The sequence below is a fragment of the Mesoplodon mirus genome (assembly GCF_964341445.2).
Source record: "Mesoplodon mirus genome assembly, chromosome: 6".
Classification (NCBI taxonomy): Eukaryota; Metazoa; Chordata; class Mammalia; order Artiodactyla; family Ziphiidae; genus Mesoplodon; species Mesoplodon mirus.
Genome location: NC_138982.1, coordinates 81,828,863 through 81,848,169, shown reverse-complemented (window position 1 = coordinate 81,848,169; position 19,307 = coordinate 81,828,863). Strand labels below are relative to the sequence as shown.

At 44.1% G+C, this 19,307-nt stretch overlaps 1 protein-coding gene across 1 annotated transcript in view; it reads left to right on the top strand.

Moving 5' to 3' along the window:
* The window catches only part of ARHGAP31 (Rho GTPase activating protein 31), a 113,839-nt gene that overhangs the window by 51,776 nt on the left and 42,756 nt on the right, over nt 1–19,307 (top strand). The window contains exons 2-3 of the mRNA XM_082625703.1: nt 14,189–14,291; nt 17,283–17,427. Coding sequence (XP_082481829.1) covers nt 14,189–14,291; nt 17,283–17,427 — 248 coding nt within the window. The remainder of the gene's footprint in view (nt 1–14,188; nt 14,292–17,282; nt 17,428–19,307) is intronic.

The window sequence follows — 19,307 nt, the reverse complement described above, 5'->3', positions numbered from 1 at the left end:
GGAAAGCGGGGCCTTGTAACAACAGGAAGCTCTGGGAGGCCGCAGTACCCAGGCTTTCAAGCAGAGCGGTTCTCGAAACAATGGCTGCCTGTGGCTCGGGACTATTGGGCAGGAAATGAAAGGATGCTGGGAGGGGGTGTGCCAGAGGAGCTGATGAGCGCTACCTGGCTGTTCTTCACTTAGGCCTAGCAGGCCAATGGTGAAGTTGTTTTTCTAAACGCTCCCAATCTTTCATTAGCAAAGATGATTTTAGGAAAACACAGAAATGAAAAGAACCCATGGTGCCACAGGTCTGGAAACCATTAGGAAGCTAAGCCTCCCAGGAAACCAGAAGGTACAATAAGCAAGGGAAGGTATTTCTTGCTCTGAGGGCACGGTCCCTTCAGTTGGGGGGGAACTTCAGATGAACTCAGCACCATTTAAAGCCAAGTCCCTGGAGGACTCCAGCCTCCATAATAATCAAAATAGCACTGGGGGGCTTCCCTGGTGGCGCAGTGGTTGAGAGTCTGCCTGCCAATGCAGGGGACACGGGTTCGTGCCCCGGTCCGGGAAGATCCCACGTGCCGTGGAGCGGACGGGCCCGTGAGCCATGGCCGCTGAGCCTGCGCGTCCAGAGCCTGTGCTCCACGATGGGAGAGGCCACAACAGTGAGAGGCCCACGTACCTCAAAAAAAAAAAAAGAATAGCACTGGGGTTAATAGGAGTCCAGCCATACCAAAGGAGATACGTGTAAACCTCCTGAGATTGAAGTTTATATTTATTTAACACAAATTTCTGTTCTTATGGGTGGGACAAGTTGGGGAGTCAATTAACAATACAAAAACAAAACTAACAAAAAAGAATGCTAATGCTTTGCCCTAGAAGACCTAGATAAAAACCAGGACAAGTAGGAATGAGGACCTGAACATTGCAGGTAAAAGTCAGATCTGCCTTCTTAATTTCTAGCCCACCTTCTCCCCAGCTTCATCCAGGAAGTTCACAGGTCATGGGATGTTAGACCTGGAAGGAACATTAGCAATCGTCTAGATTCAGAACTTGAACCTAGTGCAGATGAAAATCTGAGGCTGGGAGTAGCTATTTTTTTGGTCAAGGATATACAGCTGGTTCATGTTGCTTTAACTGATAGGTACCCAGCACCGAGTACCTGTGAGTCACCTGGGGGCAACTCAAAGAGGAACACAGTTACTCTCCTCAAAGGTCTGAAATCTAGTACCTGGAGGTAAGGACTAGAACACAGGTTTCTTAACTCCTTGTTGTTAAGTCCTTCTCTGTCATCAGGTTGCTCTTAGACATGAAATCAGCTCAGCTTTCTGTGGCTTTCTGGTCTTCCCCATGCCTGGTCTGTGCCTGGGTTTTCCTGGTGTGGAGGTTAGGTTTATACAATGTTCTGGAAAGTGCATGAACTTGGAATTCAGACAGACTCGTAATTGCACCCCAGGTTTGCCACTAGCTGTTTGACCTTGGGCAAGCCATCCGACCACACCAAACCTTAGTTTTCCATCTATAAAATAGGAATAGTAATGTGTACACCTCAGAGTTGTGAGAATTAAATGAAATAATGATCGTTAAGCATGGGACCCCACATAACATTTGGTTAGTGCATCCCATGACCACCTACTAAGGCATGCAAAAAAAAAAAATGGCCTAGACACACTCAGACGAGAAAAAAACTTACATTGTCCTCATTCTTCAGATGATTGGTGTTAGTGACCCATACAGTTCAAGAAGCAGGTTTATTTTCCGTTTTGTCTCATTAGCCTGCTCAGCTCCATCCCTTCTCCTTCTGGGACTCTCTCTGGGGGCAGACGTGGCCATCCTCTTTATCCATCACTGCAGAAGAGCCTCCATCCGTGACGTCTCAAGGAGCAGGTGGCAAGAAAGAGAGGGTCTGTTAGTCCAGGAACTAAAATCTTGATTGGGTGATCCAAGCTGACTGTGGTCTTGACGCAGTTCAACTGAGGAGTTAAACGACTTGTTGGCAATGATAAGGGAATTGATGCTCACAGCTGGGCCTGGGAGTGTGCTGGGGCATGCCTGAAAGAGCTTTCTGGCATCTGCAAGCAGCCTTATGGAGTGAGTGATGTCTGCCCGACAACTCCCCTGAGAGCGACGTCAGACAGTAGGAAGCACAAGCCAAAAAAGTTTTCATAAATAATACAAAGCCTATACAAAGCCTCCATGTTCAGCAAGGGACAAAAGGGACATTCTCAGCAAAGGGACATTTTCTGCACCATTCCTGTGTACCAGGTGAACAGGGCCAGTTCTAAGCCCAAGGCCGTCTGTGGGTTTCTCCAGGTTTGTTCTATGTGTAGCCTCATCACACCCAACCCGGTTTCCCTAGTCAGCTCTGCCTTCCCTCATGGTCACAACCCTCCCTTCCCCCAAACCCAAAAAACACCCCGGAGGCCCCTTTCACAGTCCCTCCTAGGCTGTTTCCACTTGCTCATTAACTGATGATGTGTGGTTCCAGATATTTCACTGCCCTCAACCAGCCTTTTATCTTTGAGTCACAAAGGCACTTACCTTTCGTTTTATTTATTTGTTTGTTTGTTTTGCGGTACACGGGCCTCTCACTGTTGTGGCCTCTCCCGTCGCGGAGCACAGGCTCCGGACGTGCAGGCTCAGCGGCCATGGCTCACGGGCCCAGCCACTCCGCGGCATGCGGGATCCTCCCGGACCGGGGCACGAACCCGCGTCCCCTGCATCGGCAGGCGGACCCTCAACTACTGCGCCACAAGGGAAGCCCAGGCACTTACCTTTCTTAAAGAAATTTTCGGAAGCAACTAGAAAAGAGTGAGGCTTCTCACCTCCCCTTTCATCTTCGGCAAAGCATACGAGGTCCTCTGCTCTGACCCTAAAGGGACACCTTATTTTCCTTTGTTGGATCCATATGTTTGTGGCAAGTCTTTTCCTTCATATCATCCCCTCCTCTACCCACCTTTCTCAAAAGCCTGTTCCCTTGAAGGGAAGAATTCCAGGGTTACCCCTACTGAGGCAGCTGCATGGGTTGGACATTATTCTAAGGGCAATGGGAAGCCAGTGAATGTTTTGGAATAGGGGAGCTTTTCCATAGTGTTTTAAAAGATTTGTTTGGTAGTGGAGCTCAAGATAGAATGCAGTCTTCCTAGCCTGTCAAAACTCCTCCAATTTACCTGAATTTACCTTCTCTTCCACCAGACTGGTCTAGTCAGCATTCCTGGAATTCACCACATTATTTCTTGTTTTCCCGCCTTGTTTATACCATTCCCTGCTCTAGCTGCATCAGAAAGTGGGTGACGTTTACAGAGTGCTTATTATATGCCAGAGGCTTATTTAAGCTTTCTGCATGTATCACAGTATATAATTGCATCACATTGTATCTTATCACATCACAGCATCTCAAATCACCCCCTAGGAACCAGCGTCTGAGTTCTTATTGCATGGCCTTATACATCCTCCTTTATCCACTGATCAACCTCACAGCATCGTGCGGCCCAGGGGTGAGGGTCCTCCCTCAGCCCTGTCTAACAAGGTCCCTCTCAGACTGTCAGCTCTCTATAATGTACACAATTTCCTGTTCTTGTTCAACACCTAAAAGCCCTGCCTGACTTCCCCCACCATTGTGTAATCTTTTAGAACTTCTGTCACGGTTTTGTGTCTCTCAAGGGCCCTTAACATATTTTGCTTGATCATTTCATACCGGCCAAGTTACTTAATACCTGTGAGCTTCAATTCCCTCATTTACAAAGCAAAGATAAATACCTTCCTCAGAAAGTGGTTGTGAGGACTGCGCTGGGTACAAATAATGCATGAAAGTGTAGTGCTCAGGGGTCGGCACGTAGTAGGTACACAGTAATTGTCTGTTCCCTCTTGGCTTCTTGAGGGCAAAGATCTTATTCACCTTTTTGTCCCTTGGGCTGGATAGCCCTGTGGTACATCTACTTTGGTAGAAGGAGAATCGTTGTCATTGGGAGGAGCAGGTGTACGGATGACAGAGACCTGAGAGCTCAGTGGGGATGAGTCAGGGTGTGGAGCAGAGGGGGGACCTGGACACTTGTGTGGGAAAGAGCTGACTTGATTTGGCATCTGAAACCCTGGAAGTGAGGAGGGGAGGGGACTCCAGGATACAGTCTTCCATCAGGAGCCTCACCCAGCAGTGGTGCAGAGCTGGTTCTTGGTCACACCAGGCCAGCAGGTTAGGCAAATACTTCCATTTAACAAGGAGTAATTACCTCAGAGGGTCATTGGAAAGGACTTCAACAAACATGGAAACTGCCTCACTAACTTTAGAAAGCCCTTGGGCTTCTTTAACGAAACTTGGGTTTTTTTGTGCGTTTTGCGATACGCGGGCCTCTCACTGCTGTGGCCTCTCCCGTTGCGGAGCACAGGCTCCGGACGCGCAGGCTCAGCGGCCATGGCTCACGGGCCCAGCTGCTCCGCGGCATGTGGGATCTTCCTGGACCGGGGCACGAACCCATGTCCCCTGCATCGGCAGGCGGACTCCCAACCACTGTGCCACCAGGGAAGCCAGAAATTTGTTTTTTTAAAAACCAATTTTTTTCTTTACAAAAATTATTTGTACCTCACCCTCATTATAGAAAATTCAGAAAAGCAAAATGAAGAATATAGAAAAGCAAAAACATACTATTAGCCTTTCAGTGTGTGTGTCTTTTATGATTTGAGAGATTGTGAAGGGTTGTGTAAACGGGACAGTCACTCTTTGCTGTTTATATTTGTGTATCTTTTTCATTTTTTATTCCTCTCTTCCCCAGTGTTATTGCAATACAATTGATATACTCCAGTGTGTAAGTTTAAGGTGTACAGCGTAATGGTTTGACTTACATAAATATATTGTGAAATGATTACCACAGTAAGTTTAGTTAGCACCCATCATCTCATATACATACAATAAAAAGAGAAAGAAAAGAAAGAAAAAAATGTTTCCTTGTGATGAGAGCACTTAGGATTTACTCTCTTAACAATTTTCGTATATAATGTACGGCAACGCTAACTATAATCATCACGCTGTACATTGCAGCTTTAGTACTCAGTTATCTTGTAACTGGAAGTTGGTACCTTTTGACCACCTTCATCCAATTCCTGCTCCCCACCTCCCCCACCCTCTCCTCTGGTAACCACAAATCTGATCTCTTTTTCTATGAGCTTCATGTTTTTTTTAGATTCCACATATAAGGGAGATCATATAGTATTTGTCTTTCTCCGACTTATTTCACTTAGCATAATACCCTTAAGGTCCATCCATGTTGTTACAAACAGCAGGATTTCCTTATTTTTATGCTGAATATTATTCTGTTGTATATATATGCCACAACTTCTTTCTTTTTTAAGATTTATTTATTTATTTGGCTGCACTGGGTCTTTGTTGCTGTGCGCGGGCTTCCTCTAGCTGTGGTGAGCAGGGGCTACTCTTCGCTGTGGTGCACGGGCTTCTCACTGCGGTGGCTTCTCTTTTTGTGGAGCACGGGCTCCAGGCATGCAGGCTCAGTAGTTGTGGCTCGCAGGCTCTAGAGCACAGGCTCAGCAGTTGTGGTGCACGGGCTTATAGTCCCTCCAAGGCATGTGGGTTCTTCCCAGAGCAGGGACTGAGCCCGTGTCCCCTGCATTGGCAGGCAGACTCCCAACCACTACGCCACCAGTAAAGTCCCTGCCACAGCTTCTTTATCCACTCATCTTTTGATGGACACATGTTTCCATGTCTTGACTATTATAAATAATACTGCTATGAACTGCGAGGTGCAGATATCTTTTCAAGTTAGTGGTTTTGTTTCCTTTGGATATGTTCCCAGAAGTGTGATTGCTGGATCATATAGCAGTTTTACTTTTTAATTTTTTTGAGGATCCATACTGTTTTCCATAGTGGCTGTACCAGGTTATAATCTCACTAACAGTGCACAAGGGTTCCCTTTTCTGCATATCCTTGCCAGCATTTCTCTCTTGTCTTTTTTTTTTTTTTAATAAATTTATTTATTTATTTTTGGCTGTGTTGGGTCTTCGTTTCTGTGTGAGGGCTTTCTCTAGATGCGGCGAGCGGGGGCCACTCTTCATCACCGTGCATGCAGGCCTCTTCACTATCACGGCCTCTCTTGCTGCGGAGCACAGGCTCCAGACACGCAGCCTCAGTAGTTGTGGTTCACGGGCCCAGTTGCTCTGCGGCATGTGGGATCTTCCCAGACCAGGGCTCGAACATGTGTCTCCTGCATTGGCAGGCAGATTCTTAACCACTGTGCCACCAGGGAAGCCCTCTCTCTTGTCTTTTTGATGATGGTCATTCTAACTTGAGGTGATATCTCATTGTGGTTTTGATTTGCATTTTCCTAATGACTAGTGATGTTGAGCATATTTTCATGTATCTGTTGGCCTTTTGTATATCTTCTTTGGAGAAGTGTCTATCTTTTGCCCATTTTTTATTTGGATTATTTGGTTTTTTGCTATCGAGTTGTTTGACTTCTTTATATCTTTTGTATATTAACCCCTTATCAGATACATGATTTGCAAATATTTTTCCTATTCCATAGGTTGTCTTTTCATGTTGTTGATTGTTTCCTTTGCTGTGCAGAAACTTTTTAGTTTGATTTAGTCCTGCCTGTTTATTTTTGATTTTGTTGCTTGTGCTTTATGTGTTATAGCCAAAAAAATCATTGCAAGACCCATGTCAAGGAGCTTTTTTCCTATGTCTTCTTCTAGGAATTCTATGGTTTCATATCTTACATATCAGTCTTTAATCCATTTCAAGTTAATGTTTGTGAGTGGTATAAGATACAGGTCTAGTTTCATTCTTTTACGTGTGAATATCCAGTTTTCCCAGCACAAATTTTCCCAGACTGTCTTTTCTCCATTGAGTATTCTTGGCTTCCTTGTGAAATACAATTGACCATATATTCTTGAGTTTATATCTGGACTCTTGGTTTTTTCCCACTGATCTTCTTTTCTGTTTTTATGCTAGTACCATAATATTTTGTTTACTATAGCTTTATAGTATGGCTTGAAGTCAGGAAGTGTTTTTCACTTTTTTATCAGTATATATTGCTTCTGTAACTTTTTCAAAAGGAACTTAAAAATAGATGTTAACCACTAGGTGTTGAACACCTAAAAGCCATCACCACAGTAAGGTAGGGACTTCAGTGGTAGAGTTTCAGGCATATGGGTAGTCAAGGGCAAGGAACCAAACAGCTCTCCTTAAATGGTGCTTCCATACCTGGCCACTAACTCATGGGATCTGCCCTCTTGATGGGGAGGGTTTGAGTCAGGTAGGTGTAGCTTGGGGCTTTTTCTAAAGTTCCTCCTCAGTGTGGTACCATGAAAAAAGCATGAGCTTTGGAGTCAGACAAACCTAGGTTTGTATCCCAACTCTGACACTTAGGAATTGTGATGCTGGGCAACTTGCCTAACCTCTCTGAGAATCAGCTTTCACATTTTCAAAATGGAGAATTTTATGTCTTTTGTGGACTGGCTATGATTATAGAATGGAGAATGCTGTTAAAAGAGAGAGAGAGAGAGAAAAAAAAAGCACCTCATGTAGTGCCTGGCACATAAAAAGTGTTTTCTTCTTTGAAAGACCCAGAAATCAATGGAGGACTGAAAACCCATCTGGAGAGTAATGACCAATCCCTTGTTTAGCAGAACATTTCAAGTGCTTGTGTTTTCAAGACTATTCTAGATGAATGAGACAGAACTATCCTCATTGTCCCTAAAGAGCTCACAACTCAGTGATGGAGATGACATAGGTTCAGGCAACACCTAGTACTTAGTGCTGGATAAGAGCAGGTTTGCAATAAGTATGTGCTGAACTGGATTTTTTAATGAAAAGTTTTGGGGAGAGGTAATATATTCTTACAGTTCAAAACTCAAAAGTAGGGCTTCCCTGGTGGTGCAGTGGTTGAGAGTTCGCCTGCCAATGCAGGGGACGTGGGTTCGTGCCCCGGTCCGGGAAGATCCCACATGCCGCGGAGTGGCTGGGCCCGTGAGCCATGGCCACTGGGCCTGCATGTCCGGAGCCTGTGCTCCGCAATGGGAGAGGCCACAACAGTGAGAGGCCCATGTACCGCAAAAAACAAAACAAAACAAAAACTCAAAAGTATAAAAGAGTATACAATGAGGAGTCTCCCTCTTACTCATAGCCCTGGCCTCAGCTTCCCAGTTTCTTTTTCCATAAGCAACTATAGTTATCACTTTATTATGCATCCTTCCATAGATATTTAATGCATATACAAAGGAATTGTATAGCTGTTCTGTTATTCTCCCTTTTAAAAAAAACAAATGCTCGTATACCATTACACTGGTCTGTGCCTCATTCTTTCTGCTTAACAATATATCTTGGAGACTGCTGTATATCAGTACATGAAAGTTTCCCCATTCTTTCTGATGACTATATAGTATTCCATTATATGGATATTCCATTATTTATATAAATAGCTTCCTATTGATGAACAATCTCATGCTATTACAAAAATTGCTGCAATGAATAACCTTGTAGATATAGAAATGTTCTAGAATTGGAATAATGAAAATGTTCTGAAATGTGCTTGTTGCTTAACTGTCAGTATAGTGTAAACCACTTAATTATGTGCTTTAAAAGGGTGAATTTTATGACATTTGATTTATATCTCAATTTTTTTTAAGTTTAGAGAAACAGAAAAAGAAACTTTACTCCAAGGAGGACAGGCTAAATCCTGACATCTTTAAAAAACAATTTTCCTTGGAAAATTGGAAAGCAGTTAATTTGCTTTTTGTAAAGAACAGAGAACATTATACTTTAAAAAATAAACACCACGAATTTTCAGACTTTTCTATAATTCTACATTAGGTCAGGAGGAAGAGAGAAGAGGTTAAAACAGGGAGGAGAAAGAAGAATTAAAGAGAGAGAGTTGCAGGAGCACAACGACCCCTCAGGCAAGCAAGGCCCACAGAGGCTGGGAGGAGCGTGCCACAGGAGAGATGGAGGCACAGGAGAGATGGAGGCTCAGGAGAGATGGAGCCTCAGGAGACATGGAGGCTCAGGAGAGATGGAGGCACAGGAGAGATGGAGATGCAGGAGACATGGGGGTGCAGGAGACATGGAGGCTCAGGAGAGATGGAGGCTCAGGAGAGATGGAGGCTCAGGGGACATGGAGGCTCAGGAGAGATGGAGGCACAGGAGACACGGAGGCTCAGGAGAGAGGGAGGCACAGAAGACATGGAGGCGCAGGAGACATGGAGGCGCAGGAGACATGGAGGCGCAGGAGACATGGAGGCACAGGAGAGATGGAGGCACAGGAGACATGGAGGCGCAGGAGACATGGAGACGCAGGAGACATGGAGGCGCAGGAGACATGGAGGCTCAGGAGACATGGAGGCTCAGGAGAGATGGAGGCACAGGAGACATGGAGGCGCAGGAGACATGGAGACGCAGGAGAGATGGAGGCGCAGGAGACATGGAGGTGCAGGAGACATGGAGGTGCAGGAGACATGGAGGCTCAGGAGAGATGGATGCACAGGAGAGATGGAGTTGCAGGATCGAGGAAGGAGGGGAGAGAAATACAGAGCAGGAGCTGGCAGAGGGAGAAGGTACAGGAGCCACTCTGACAACTCTTAGATTCCTGCAGAATGGAAAGCTGGGAAGTTCTCTGCTGACAACCAGAAATAATAGAAAAGTGATTGAAATCTTTACTTCATTTCTTTAAAAATGCCGTAGTAGAGCAGGCTTATTCACAGCACAGCAGAGCTGCCTGAAGCCCTCACTCTCTCCCCTGTGCACAGCAGGAGATTCTCAAAGATTTCTTCCCTGTTCAGCGGCTTGCCTCTCTCTGACTCTCCCCCTGCAAGTACCAGTTCTTCATCCACCAGTGATCCTTGGTCCTTTCTATCACCTCAGTCAAGGTGATGAATATATCCATCATGCCCAAAAGTTTCCTCGGCCCCTCCGCAGCTCCTGCCTCCTGCCTCTTCCCTGCTTTCTCCCACTATAAATTAGTTTGCATTTTCTTGAGTTCCATGTGGATGGAATCATATAGCATGTACTCTTCTATAGAATGGCTTCTATCACCCATATGCTATATCATCCCTTGTTATTGCTGAGTGTAGTCCATTGCATATATGTACCACTAGACTTTACTCTGATGCTTAGGGATGCAGGACCCAGAGAGGGAATGAAATATGACCAGTACAGGACCTTAACAAAAATCCAGAATGGGGCGGGAGGAGTGCCGTATTTCCCTAAAACACAAATGCAATTTGCACTGTGAAAGAATGAGGCTGCCATGATCACACAACTGATCAAATAAAACTGTGTTTGTTCCAATCTCCATCTCCAGATCTGATCAGATCCCAGCCATACAGGGAAGTGGGGCACCTTAGCAGTCATTACTTCTGGGGGAATTCAGAGAAATGATTTGATTGCTGGCCTTTTCTGCCCTAAGCCCTTGAAGACGTTTGGAATTGAGGAAAGAAGCACCCCCACGTTATTTATGATATAAAATGACTCTTAGTTGTAGCAAGTTGGACCAAATGAAACAAAGGACTTTAAAACGTTCTGTAAATTGTAAAGCATAAATCAAAGGCAAAGCCTTCTTTTCCGTCAGAAACCACCTCAGGATTTATTTTGTGCTCCGATTAAAGTTTAACGTTAAAGATCGCTGCTCCAGGAAAAACCAAACCAAACCAAACAAAAAAGGGACTTAGAGAACCATCAGTGCGATAATTCAAAGAAGTCATAATGTTATATCATAATCAGCAACTGTGTGTACCTCTGTAGGAGGAGACTTAATGTTCTTTGGGTCCATGATAAATCCCACAGGACTAGTTCTGTGGCTCCAACCTTCTGTAGCGACCTAAACAGACAATGGAGGCTTTCTTTCCATCTATACCAACTCAGCCATTTTGCATCAAGCTTCTATCCTGTCCAGAATCCTAGGGTGTCCCCAGTTTGGTTGGGCCCCAGGAACAACAGCCTAAAGAATTCTGAGACTTTGAGACGATACTCTTGGCAGCCCCTGCAACGCCACTGACCAGTATTACCTTTAGAGCCTTGCTCCCCGAAGTATGGGCTGCAGATTGGCTGTATCTGAATCACCTGGTAATCTGCTAGAAATGCAAATTCTTGACTCCCTCCCTCCACCCTCCCATTGGAATCTGCATGTTAACAAGATCCCCGGGGATTTGTATCCACATTAAAATATGAGAAGCTCTGGTCTAGACAGTCGTTCTTCAACTTCAGCGTGCATCAGAATCACCTGGGAAGCACCTGCTGCTGCTGGATTTCATCTAGGGACCACAGTCTGAGAACCACTGCTCTGGCTCTAGAGCTGGATGATTACAGAGATCAAGTGGATCCTTTCTCATTTACTGAGTATGATGGAGAGTTCCTATGTCTTCCAACTCGGCCCAAGACGAGAATCCAAGAAAGCTAACACGCCTCAGGGACCAGGACCATGGCCTTTTCCCTTGGGTTGTTTTAATATTGCCTCCTGTTTAAACAGAGCTGTGGACTAGAGGTTCTGGGGCCTCTGTACAAAATTTATGGCAGAGGCTCCATCCGGGAATGTGTTTTCCTCACCTTTAAAACAAATGGAGCCTGAGGTTATACAACTGAGAGCCATGCTACTGGGAGTTGGGTCTTTGGGAATGGAATAGGACAGATTGGTGGCCCTGCACTGCCCGTCTGTGGAGTGTTCCTTATAGAAGCCCTTTGAGGCTGAGGCTTTTGTCTTTGAGTCCTGTTTGGGAATGCTCCGAGCTCTCAAGTCCACCTGTGCTGTGCAACAGCCATATACCTTGGTACAGACTCACATTGTGAAACACATCATGGTCAAGCACAGTTCCAGGACTGCTAACGAAATCTGTACACTGTTGGGTCAGGACTGCTGCCTTTGTATTATGAAGATACACCTCAATGCATAGAAAAATGACCTCAGCCAGAGAGGGACACAAAAGCCACTCTGAATAGGGAGGTGAGTGTTGACTTGTAAGAGGTTGGTCAGCGCTACCCCAACTGCCCATCAGATGGGAAGCAGCAAACTGTTTTCACCAAGACTGAATCTCACAAATGATAAATTTCCATCATATAGAAGCTTCAACTAGAAATAACTGTCATTGTTGAATGCTGCTTATATGCCAGGGTCTGTGCTAAGTATTTACAAGTATTACTTCAATCCTAGCTATGAGGTTAATATCACTGTTATCCTCATTTTACAGATGTGCAAACTAAGAAACAGAATTATTGCATATTTTGCCCAAGGTTACAAAGGCAGTTTGGCATTCAAACCTGTGCTCTTGACCATGACCTTGCGTGGCAGGTTACAGAACAACATCTTGTGGGTGGGAAAGAGTCAACCTACTGTGCACAATGGGGCTTTTTTTTTTTTTTAAACAATACAGCTTTTTTAAGCATGGGAACTCTGTTTGCTTATTTATTTATTTATAAATTTTATTTAGAGGCATGAGGCATAAATAGGGCTCTCACTAAGAACCCTATTTCATAAAATAGATCAAAGTATAGCTTTTCTAATTGAAGCCAGGCAGGGGCTCTGGACCCCTGCCCACACTCACAGCCCCTTCTCCACCACACCCACTCGTACCCTGTATTCACTCACAGGGAATAGTTCCACCTCTGTGGTCTCTGACCTCAATATTTCCAATCCCAAGTTCACTTCCTGCCCTCTTTCCACCTTGGGTAACTAAGAAGCTTCTCACCAGTTGGTCATGAATGAAAGGGGCAAAACATGGATGTGTCCTGGAGAAGAAAGGCTCTGGGGATGCACAGCCTTTGAGAGGTGGGTGGAATACTTTAAGTATGATGAATTTTACTCAGCACCTAAAATGATAGTTAGTGGTTGAAGGAAATGATGGGGGAGTTGTTTAGAAAGTATTGGATAGAGAATCCAGGAAGAACGTTGAGCCTGAACACCTAGTATCTACCCATGTAAAGGTCCAGTCCAGCTTAGTATTGTGTGTGGGTATGATCATGTGCATTAAGCATTAATGGATGGGCTTTAGTCTAATCCAAGGCATTAATGGACTGAGTATGTTTTTGGGGAGTGAGCACAGTGCTAACCCAAGCCCTGGTTCATGGAGTTCCCATACCACCTCTGTGCCTGAGGACTTCAGCACACAAGGCTTTGGTAGTTCCAGACCATCTACAACTCTCTCACAGAGGGACCTCCGGTGGATCTGCCCAAGGACCAAAGTGGCAAGTGACTTGCCACTCTCTCCATGCCATCCAGAAGGCCTGTGGCTATCATTCTGGGTCACTGAGCTGGCTGGGCTGCTTCTCTCCTCAGGTTGAGCCCTGAGGAGAGAACAGCATAGCCAGACCCTTCTACCCAGACACTGGACTTCTGGAGTGGCAGGAATTTGAGAGGCCACGTTGGTCCCTTATATGATGTCCATTCTATCAATGACTGGTTTGACCCATTTGGTGGTGGTGCCGGCAGGGGGTGGGGGGGAGGTTCTCACCTTAAAAAAAAGCCACTTAACACCTTTAAATCACCTTTAACATTTTGGCAGATATTCTTCCAGTCTTTTTTCCCTTTGCAGTTTTTTAAACATAGCTGAATTCACAGGGTATATTAGATTTTGTGCCTTGTTCTTCTTTTACCTACCTACATCAGAAGCATTTTTCCATGTGTTAAATCACTTTTCATAAGCAACAAGTACTCTTGAGTGAGGTAAATAAATTTACCTGCCCCTTGGTTTCTTCATGTGTAGACTAGGCAAGAGTTCTCTAATTTTATCACACAACAGTCACCTAGAAGGCTTTTTAAAACACAGATTGCTGGGCGCCACCTCCAGAATTTCTGATTCAGTAGGTGTGAGTGGGGCCTGGGAATTTGCATTCCCAACAGGTTCCCAGGAGATGCTGGTGCTACTGGTCAGGGGACCACACTGGGAGAACCAGTGACATGAGGAGATTGTGTTGTGGGATTTCCAAGGTCACTGCTGGTTTCAAAAATGTAAGTGTTAGCATATTTTACAAATTCTTAAAAAAAAAAAACCTAACTTTTAAAACACATAGGTTTTCTGAACTTTAACAAAACCCTATGATTTTTTTTAAATATCGAAGAACATCATCTACCATTTACAAGTAATTGTTTCCACTTGTAGCTCATATGCATTCCATACTTCTCTTTGAAGTTACCTGGATTTTTAAAAGGCTATCTTTAAAAGACAGTCAGACTTATACCTAATACTTTATTTTTTCTTTTCCTTTGCATAGTTCCATATGTATTGAAGAGCTGTGCAGAATTTATAGAGACTCACGGCATTGTGGATGGAATTTATCGGCTTTCAGGAGTCACCTCAAACATACAACGGCTAAGGTAAGCCAAAGAATAGCCCCCCCAAAGGATTCTTCCATGATCCTTCCTCTGTCCATACGTCTATCTGCAGGTGTTGGGGGTATTAAAAGCTGAAGGGATTGAGGGAAGGATGGCAGGGCAGAGGATCAAGTGCTGATGTTTTCACAGGCCTAACTCCCCTTAATCTAATCAGGAAGCTCTCCAGTCTGATGTAATTCTTTCCAACAAAAACTCCTGAGGGCTTTTCATCTGTTCCTATGTCTTGCACCAGATTTATCCCTCTTAGGTAGATTCAATTGAACTCAAATGATTTAAATTGCAAGTTGGGAAAAAATGATTTATTATTACTCACTTGCCTACCCACAGCTCAGATCCCCATTACATGGTATTCAGAACTTGCAGGTCATCGTGAGTTTTTCTGCTGGCACACACTCAACATTTGATATTTCATCTGGTCGAGAAATCAGAAGTCTGCATGATTGTGCATTTCTCTAATGGATGCCTGTATTTTTAAAATTATTGATAGAGGAACTATTTCCAATTCTATGGATTTATCCTAAACAATTCTAAAATGCATCCTAGAATTTTTTGGAAGAAATTTCTATCACACTGAATTAAGAGGACAGTAATCTTCTTTATATGTATTATATCTGTAAAATAAAGGGAGTGCCTATAGTGTATATATAGAATATATACATTATATATAATATATGTACTGTTCCATGACTAAAAGAATAGGTTTATGTATTTTGAATATTGTTCTTTAATACAAAAATAACATATTTTAATATATTTATTATATATTCTTTAGTTACAAATGTAGACTTTTCAAATAAAACATTCTTGTTACAAGATTAATATGTAAAATTTACATTGTGCAGGTAATTCATTTTTTTATCTTCTTCCTCCTATTTAGTTTTCTGCCCCTCCTCCTCAAATCTCAATTGTCATGAAACTATACCAAAGGAATAAAACATTCTTTTTACTCCCAGAGAACTGATAGCCGTTAAAAAATTACTGGTTTATTGCAGCCAAAGGGTTTTAACAGATCTATGTGCTTACATCATTTCACTAATTTACTCATGTGACAGTTTTCAGAGTTTCAACAGCAAGTTTTTTTTTTTTTTTTTTTTGCGGTATGCGGGCCTCTCACTGTTGTGGCCTCTCCCGTTGCGGAGCACAGGCTCCGGACGCGCAGGCTCAGCGGCTATGGCTCACGGGCCCAGCCGCTCCGCAACATGTGGGATCTTCCCGGACCGGGGCACAAACCCGCGTCCCCTGCATCGGCAGGCGGACTCTCAACCACTGCGCCACCAGGGAAGCCCAACAGCAAGTATTTTTAACGGTTTGCTCTTAGCTCTGAAACATACTACACAGTAGCTGGTATCGTGGAAGGACATTTGGACAATGGCCAATTCTTTTTCACTTAAGGACTGACCTTAGCCTTGACAAGGGAAATTTCTGGCTAACTAAATGAATAAGCTCTAGATTGTTTGTGTTCTGCCCTCATAAGAAAAACACATGCCTATGAATTTGAGGCCATTGCATGGTTTGCTTTTCAAGGCCTCACTCAGTTCCTGTCAGGTTCTGACAGCATCAGGGATTTCCCTTCCCTTTATTAAAGGGGCAGAACCCGACCACAGGAGAATGGGCAGCAAGCTGTTTCAAGATGCTGGTTCTGAGAGTCCGGTTGACTTTGTCACTACATGTTTGACCAAATGAATACTCTCAAGAAAGCTAACTTCTCTTCTGCATTAAAGCGCAGATTTATCATCTTTTAAATAGATTAAAAAAATAAATTTATTTATTTATTATTTATTTTTGGCTGCATTGGGGTCTTCGTTGCTGCACGTGGCTTTCTCTAGTTGCGGCGAGCGGGGGCCACTCCCCGTTGCGGAGCTCGGGCTCTAGGCGCGCGCGCGGGCCCCAGTAGGTGTGGCTCGTGGGCTCCAGAGCGCAGGCTCAGCAGCTGTGATGCACGGGCCTAGTTGCTCCGCGGCCTGTGGGATCTTCCCGGACCAGGGCTCAAACCCGCGTACCCTGCATTGGCAGGCGGGCTCCCAACAACTGAGCAACCAGGAAAGCCCTAAATCGATTTTTAACTTGTAAGTATATATTATTTGAGGCAGTATATTCATGTAACCTTGTTAGTAAATGTTTTTTAATTAGAAATGAGGCCTGGAATCTGACAATGCTCCCAAGCACCCCACTATAGGTTGTTTAAGAAGATATTTGTGGGCTTCCCTGGTGGCGCAGTGGTTGAGAGTCCGCCTGCCGATGCAGGGGACACGGGTTCGTGCCCCAGTCCGGGAAGATCCCACATGCCGCGGAGCGGCTGGGCCCGTGAGCCATGGCCGCTGAGCCTGAGCGTCCGGACCCTGTGCTCTGCAGCGGAAGAGGCCGCGGCGGTGAGACACCCGCGTACCGCAAAAAAAAAAAAAAAAAAAAAAAAAAGAAGATATTTGTAAGCTCATTTGTCCTGTGGGAGTCACTATCAAGCAGCCTAGAAGTTTCCATTCAGCATCAAAGGGAGAGTTGATTGAAGTTCTCAAACCTTGAGTCTGAGTCTCCAGATAAAACAGGTTTGCTGACATGAATATGTGGACGTGAATGATAACAATCTGACTCACCCTGGTTTTGGTCTCTCCTCCAAGAAAGAGAAGTTCATTTAAAACAATATTTTGGAAAAACTGAACTCTCAACAGGGTTTTTGGAAAATTGTTTTCATATTTCCCCACTGTTCATAATTGAGACTACAGACATGAGAAATCCATTTGTAAATGGGATTATGTCTTTCTAATTACAGCAGCTTCTGCAGGGAAGATCCAGACCTGAAGTGGAAATCTTTCCTGTAGCTTCCTTGTGCCTGAAATAGAAGGTCTTTTTGAATCAAGGTCAAAAATATGGTCAAATCAGCAGTTTAGGGTCTTTTTACCCCCTAAGCAGCCAAGTAGCTGCTGACATGGAACACATGTTCCTGGGATTGTTATGTCTCTGTCTGTGTTGTTTCAGGCAAGAGTTTGGCTCAGATCAATGTCCAGATCTGACAAGGGAAGTGTACCTCCAGGACATCCACTGTGTGGGCTCCCTCTGCAAGCTCTACTTTAGGGAGCTGCCCAACCCTCTCCTGACTTATGAGCTCTATGAGAAATTCACGGTGAGTGTTTGGATTTCCGTTATGGTTACTGGGTGGGATGCACGGATGGGCCAAGGAAAGTTTCAGCACTAAAATTACAATAATAATACTCACCAGATGGTTGCCATTATCTTGGTGATGGAAGTAGGATGGTATAGTGAGGAAAGTAAGGTAGTGGGACTGTTTGCTAAATTTTTCCTTTCTTAAATTTTCAGAATCATGTTTGTTTGTGTGTAAGAACTGGGTTAAATCATCTCCACATTTATGTAACCAAATGCGTGTCATTATATAGGGAGGAAACTAAGAACCAGAGAATGAAGTGACTGGCCCAAGGTCACTCTGCCCCCTATCAGGACAGGACCCTGAGGCTCCAGATGCTACCCCCATGGCTAATTCATCTCAGGCTATTCCTTCTGTGTTTCTTTTGGGGGTTGCACAAAGAGGTAGGTGGGTAGAGAAGGGAGAGAGAACAAACAGAAGTCAACCGAGAGGTCAGAAAGCTGGGAAGAGAAAAGATTCTGGGAAAAGCAGCCGAGAGGTAGTGCAGGTTAGGCCAGTGAGTTGGATTGGTGGAGGGTGGATGGGCAAGAGCAGAACACCTATATAGCAGCTGTATGGTCACCAAATAGAGTCCCCAGAGGAAAATGAGAAAGGAGAATAAATGCTTAGAGCATGTCTTTTTTTTAAAAAAAAAATCTTTATTGGAGGATAATTGCTTTACAATGGTGTGTTAGTTTCTGCTTTATAACAAAATGAATCAGTTATACATATACATATGTCCCCATATCTCTTCCCTCTTGCGTCTCCCTCCCTCTCACCCTTAGAGCATGTCTTTAAAGACAGCATTAAAAATAGGGCTTGGACATTTGGCTGCAGGTGGGGAGGTGCAGAGTAGGTGAAGAGTTGGGTTTGACCAAGGTTGAGGCTCAGCTAGAAAAAGAGGAGGAGGGATATGAGAGTGTGTGCAAGGGAGTGATTGAAATAATTGACCATAGAAATTTGTCTGGATAAGAAGGGAAATGAGGGCCTAAGGCAGGTGAGTAACAATGAAAAAGTAGATCAATGGGTCATTCATCCCAGTGAGGTCAGCAGACTGTTGGAGTAGGGTGGTCAGAGGGGATGTTTGAAATTAAGATTATGAAGGAGTTGCAATTATTGGTAAGGACCAGATCTAGGCTCCAACCCTGGGAAGGAATCTTTCTTATGGCTCTTGAAATGAACTTATTTTGAGCATATAAATGTTCTTCAGTTTGAAATTATATAGGGATAAATGAATGCTTTTTAAAAATTGGGTGTGGACCATTAAAATAGATATAGGAGTTTTCAGTGATACAGGGAAACACTCACTATGATAACTGGAAAAAACAGGTACACAGTTGTATATTAAGACATGATTAAAAAGAAAGATGTTCACAAGATTAATAGCTATTTATTTCAATGATGGGATTATAGATAGTTTTCCCTGCTTCTTTATACTTTAACTTTCAAAATCTAATCCACTAAAAATACATTAATTTTTTTAAATAAATAAATAAATAAATAAATTTATTTATTTATTTTTGCTGCATTGGGTCTTTGTTGCTGTGTGTGGGCTTTCCTTAGTTGTGGTGAGCAGGGGCTACTCTTCGTTGCGGTGCACGGGCTTATTGTGGTGGCTTCTCTTGTTGCGGAGCACGGGCTCTAGGCACACGGGCTTCAATAGTTGCAGCTCACGGGGGCTCTAGAGCACAGGCTCAGTAGTTGAGGTGCACGGGCTTAGTTGCTCGGCAGCTGTGGGATCTTCCCGGACCAGGGCTTGAACCCGTGTCCCCTGCATTGGCAGGCAGATTCTTAACCACTGCGCCACCAGGGAAGCCCCCCATTAATTTTTTAATAAAAAAATTAGGTCAAAACATACAAAC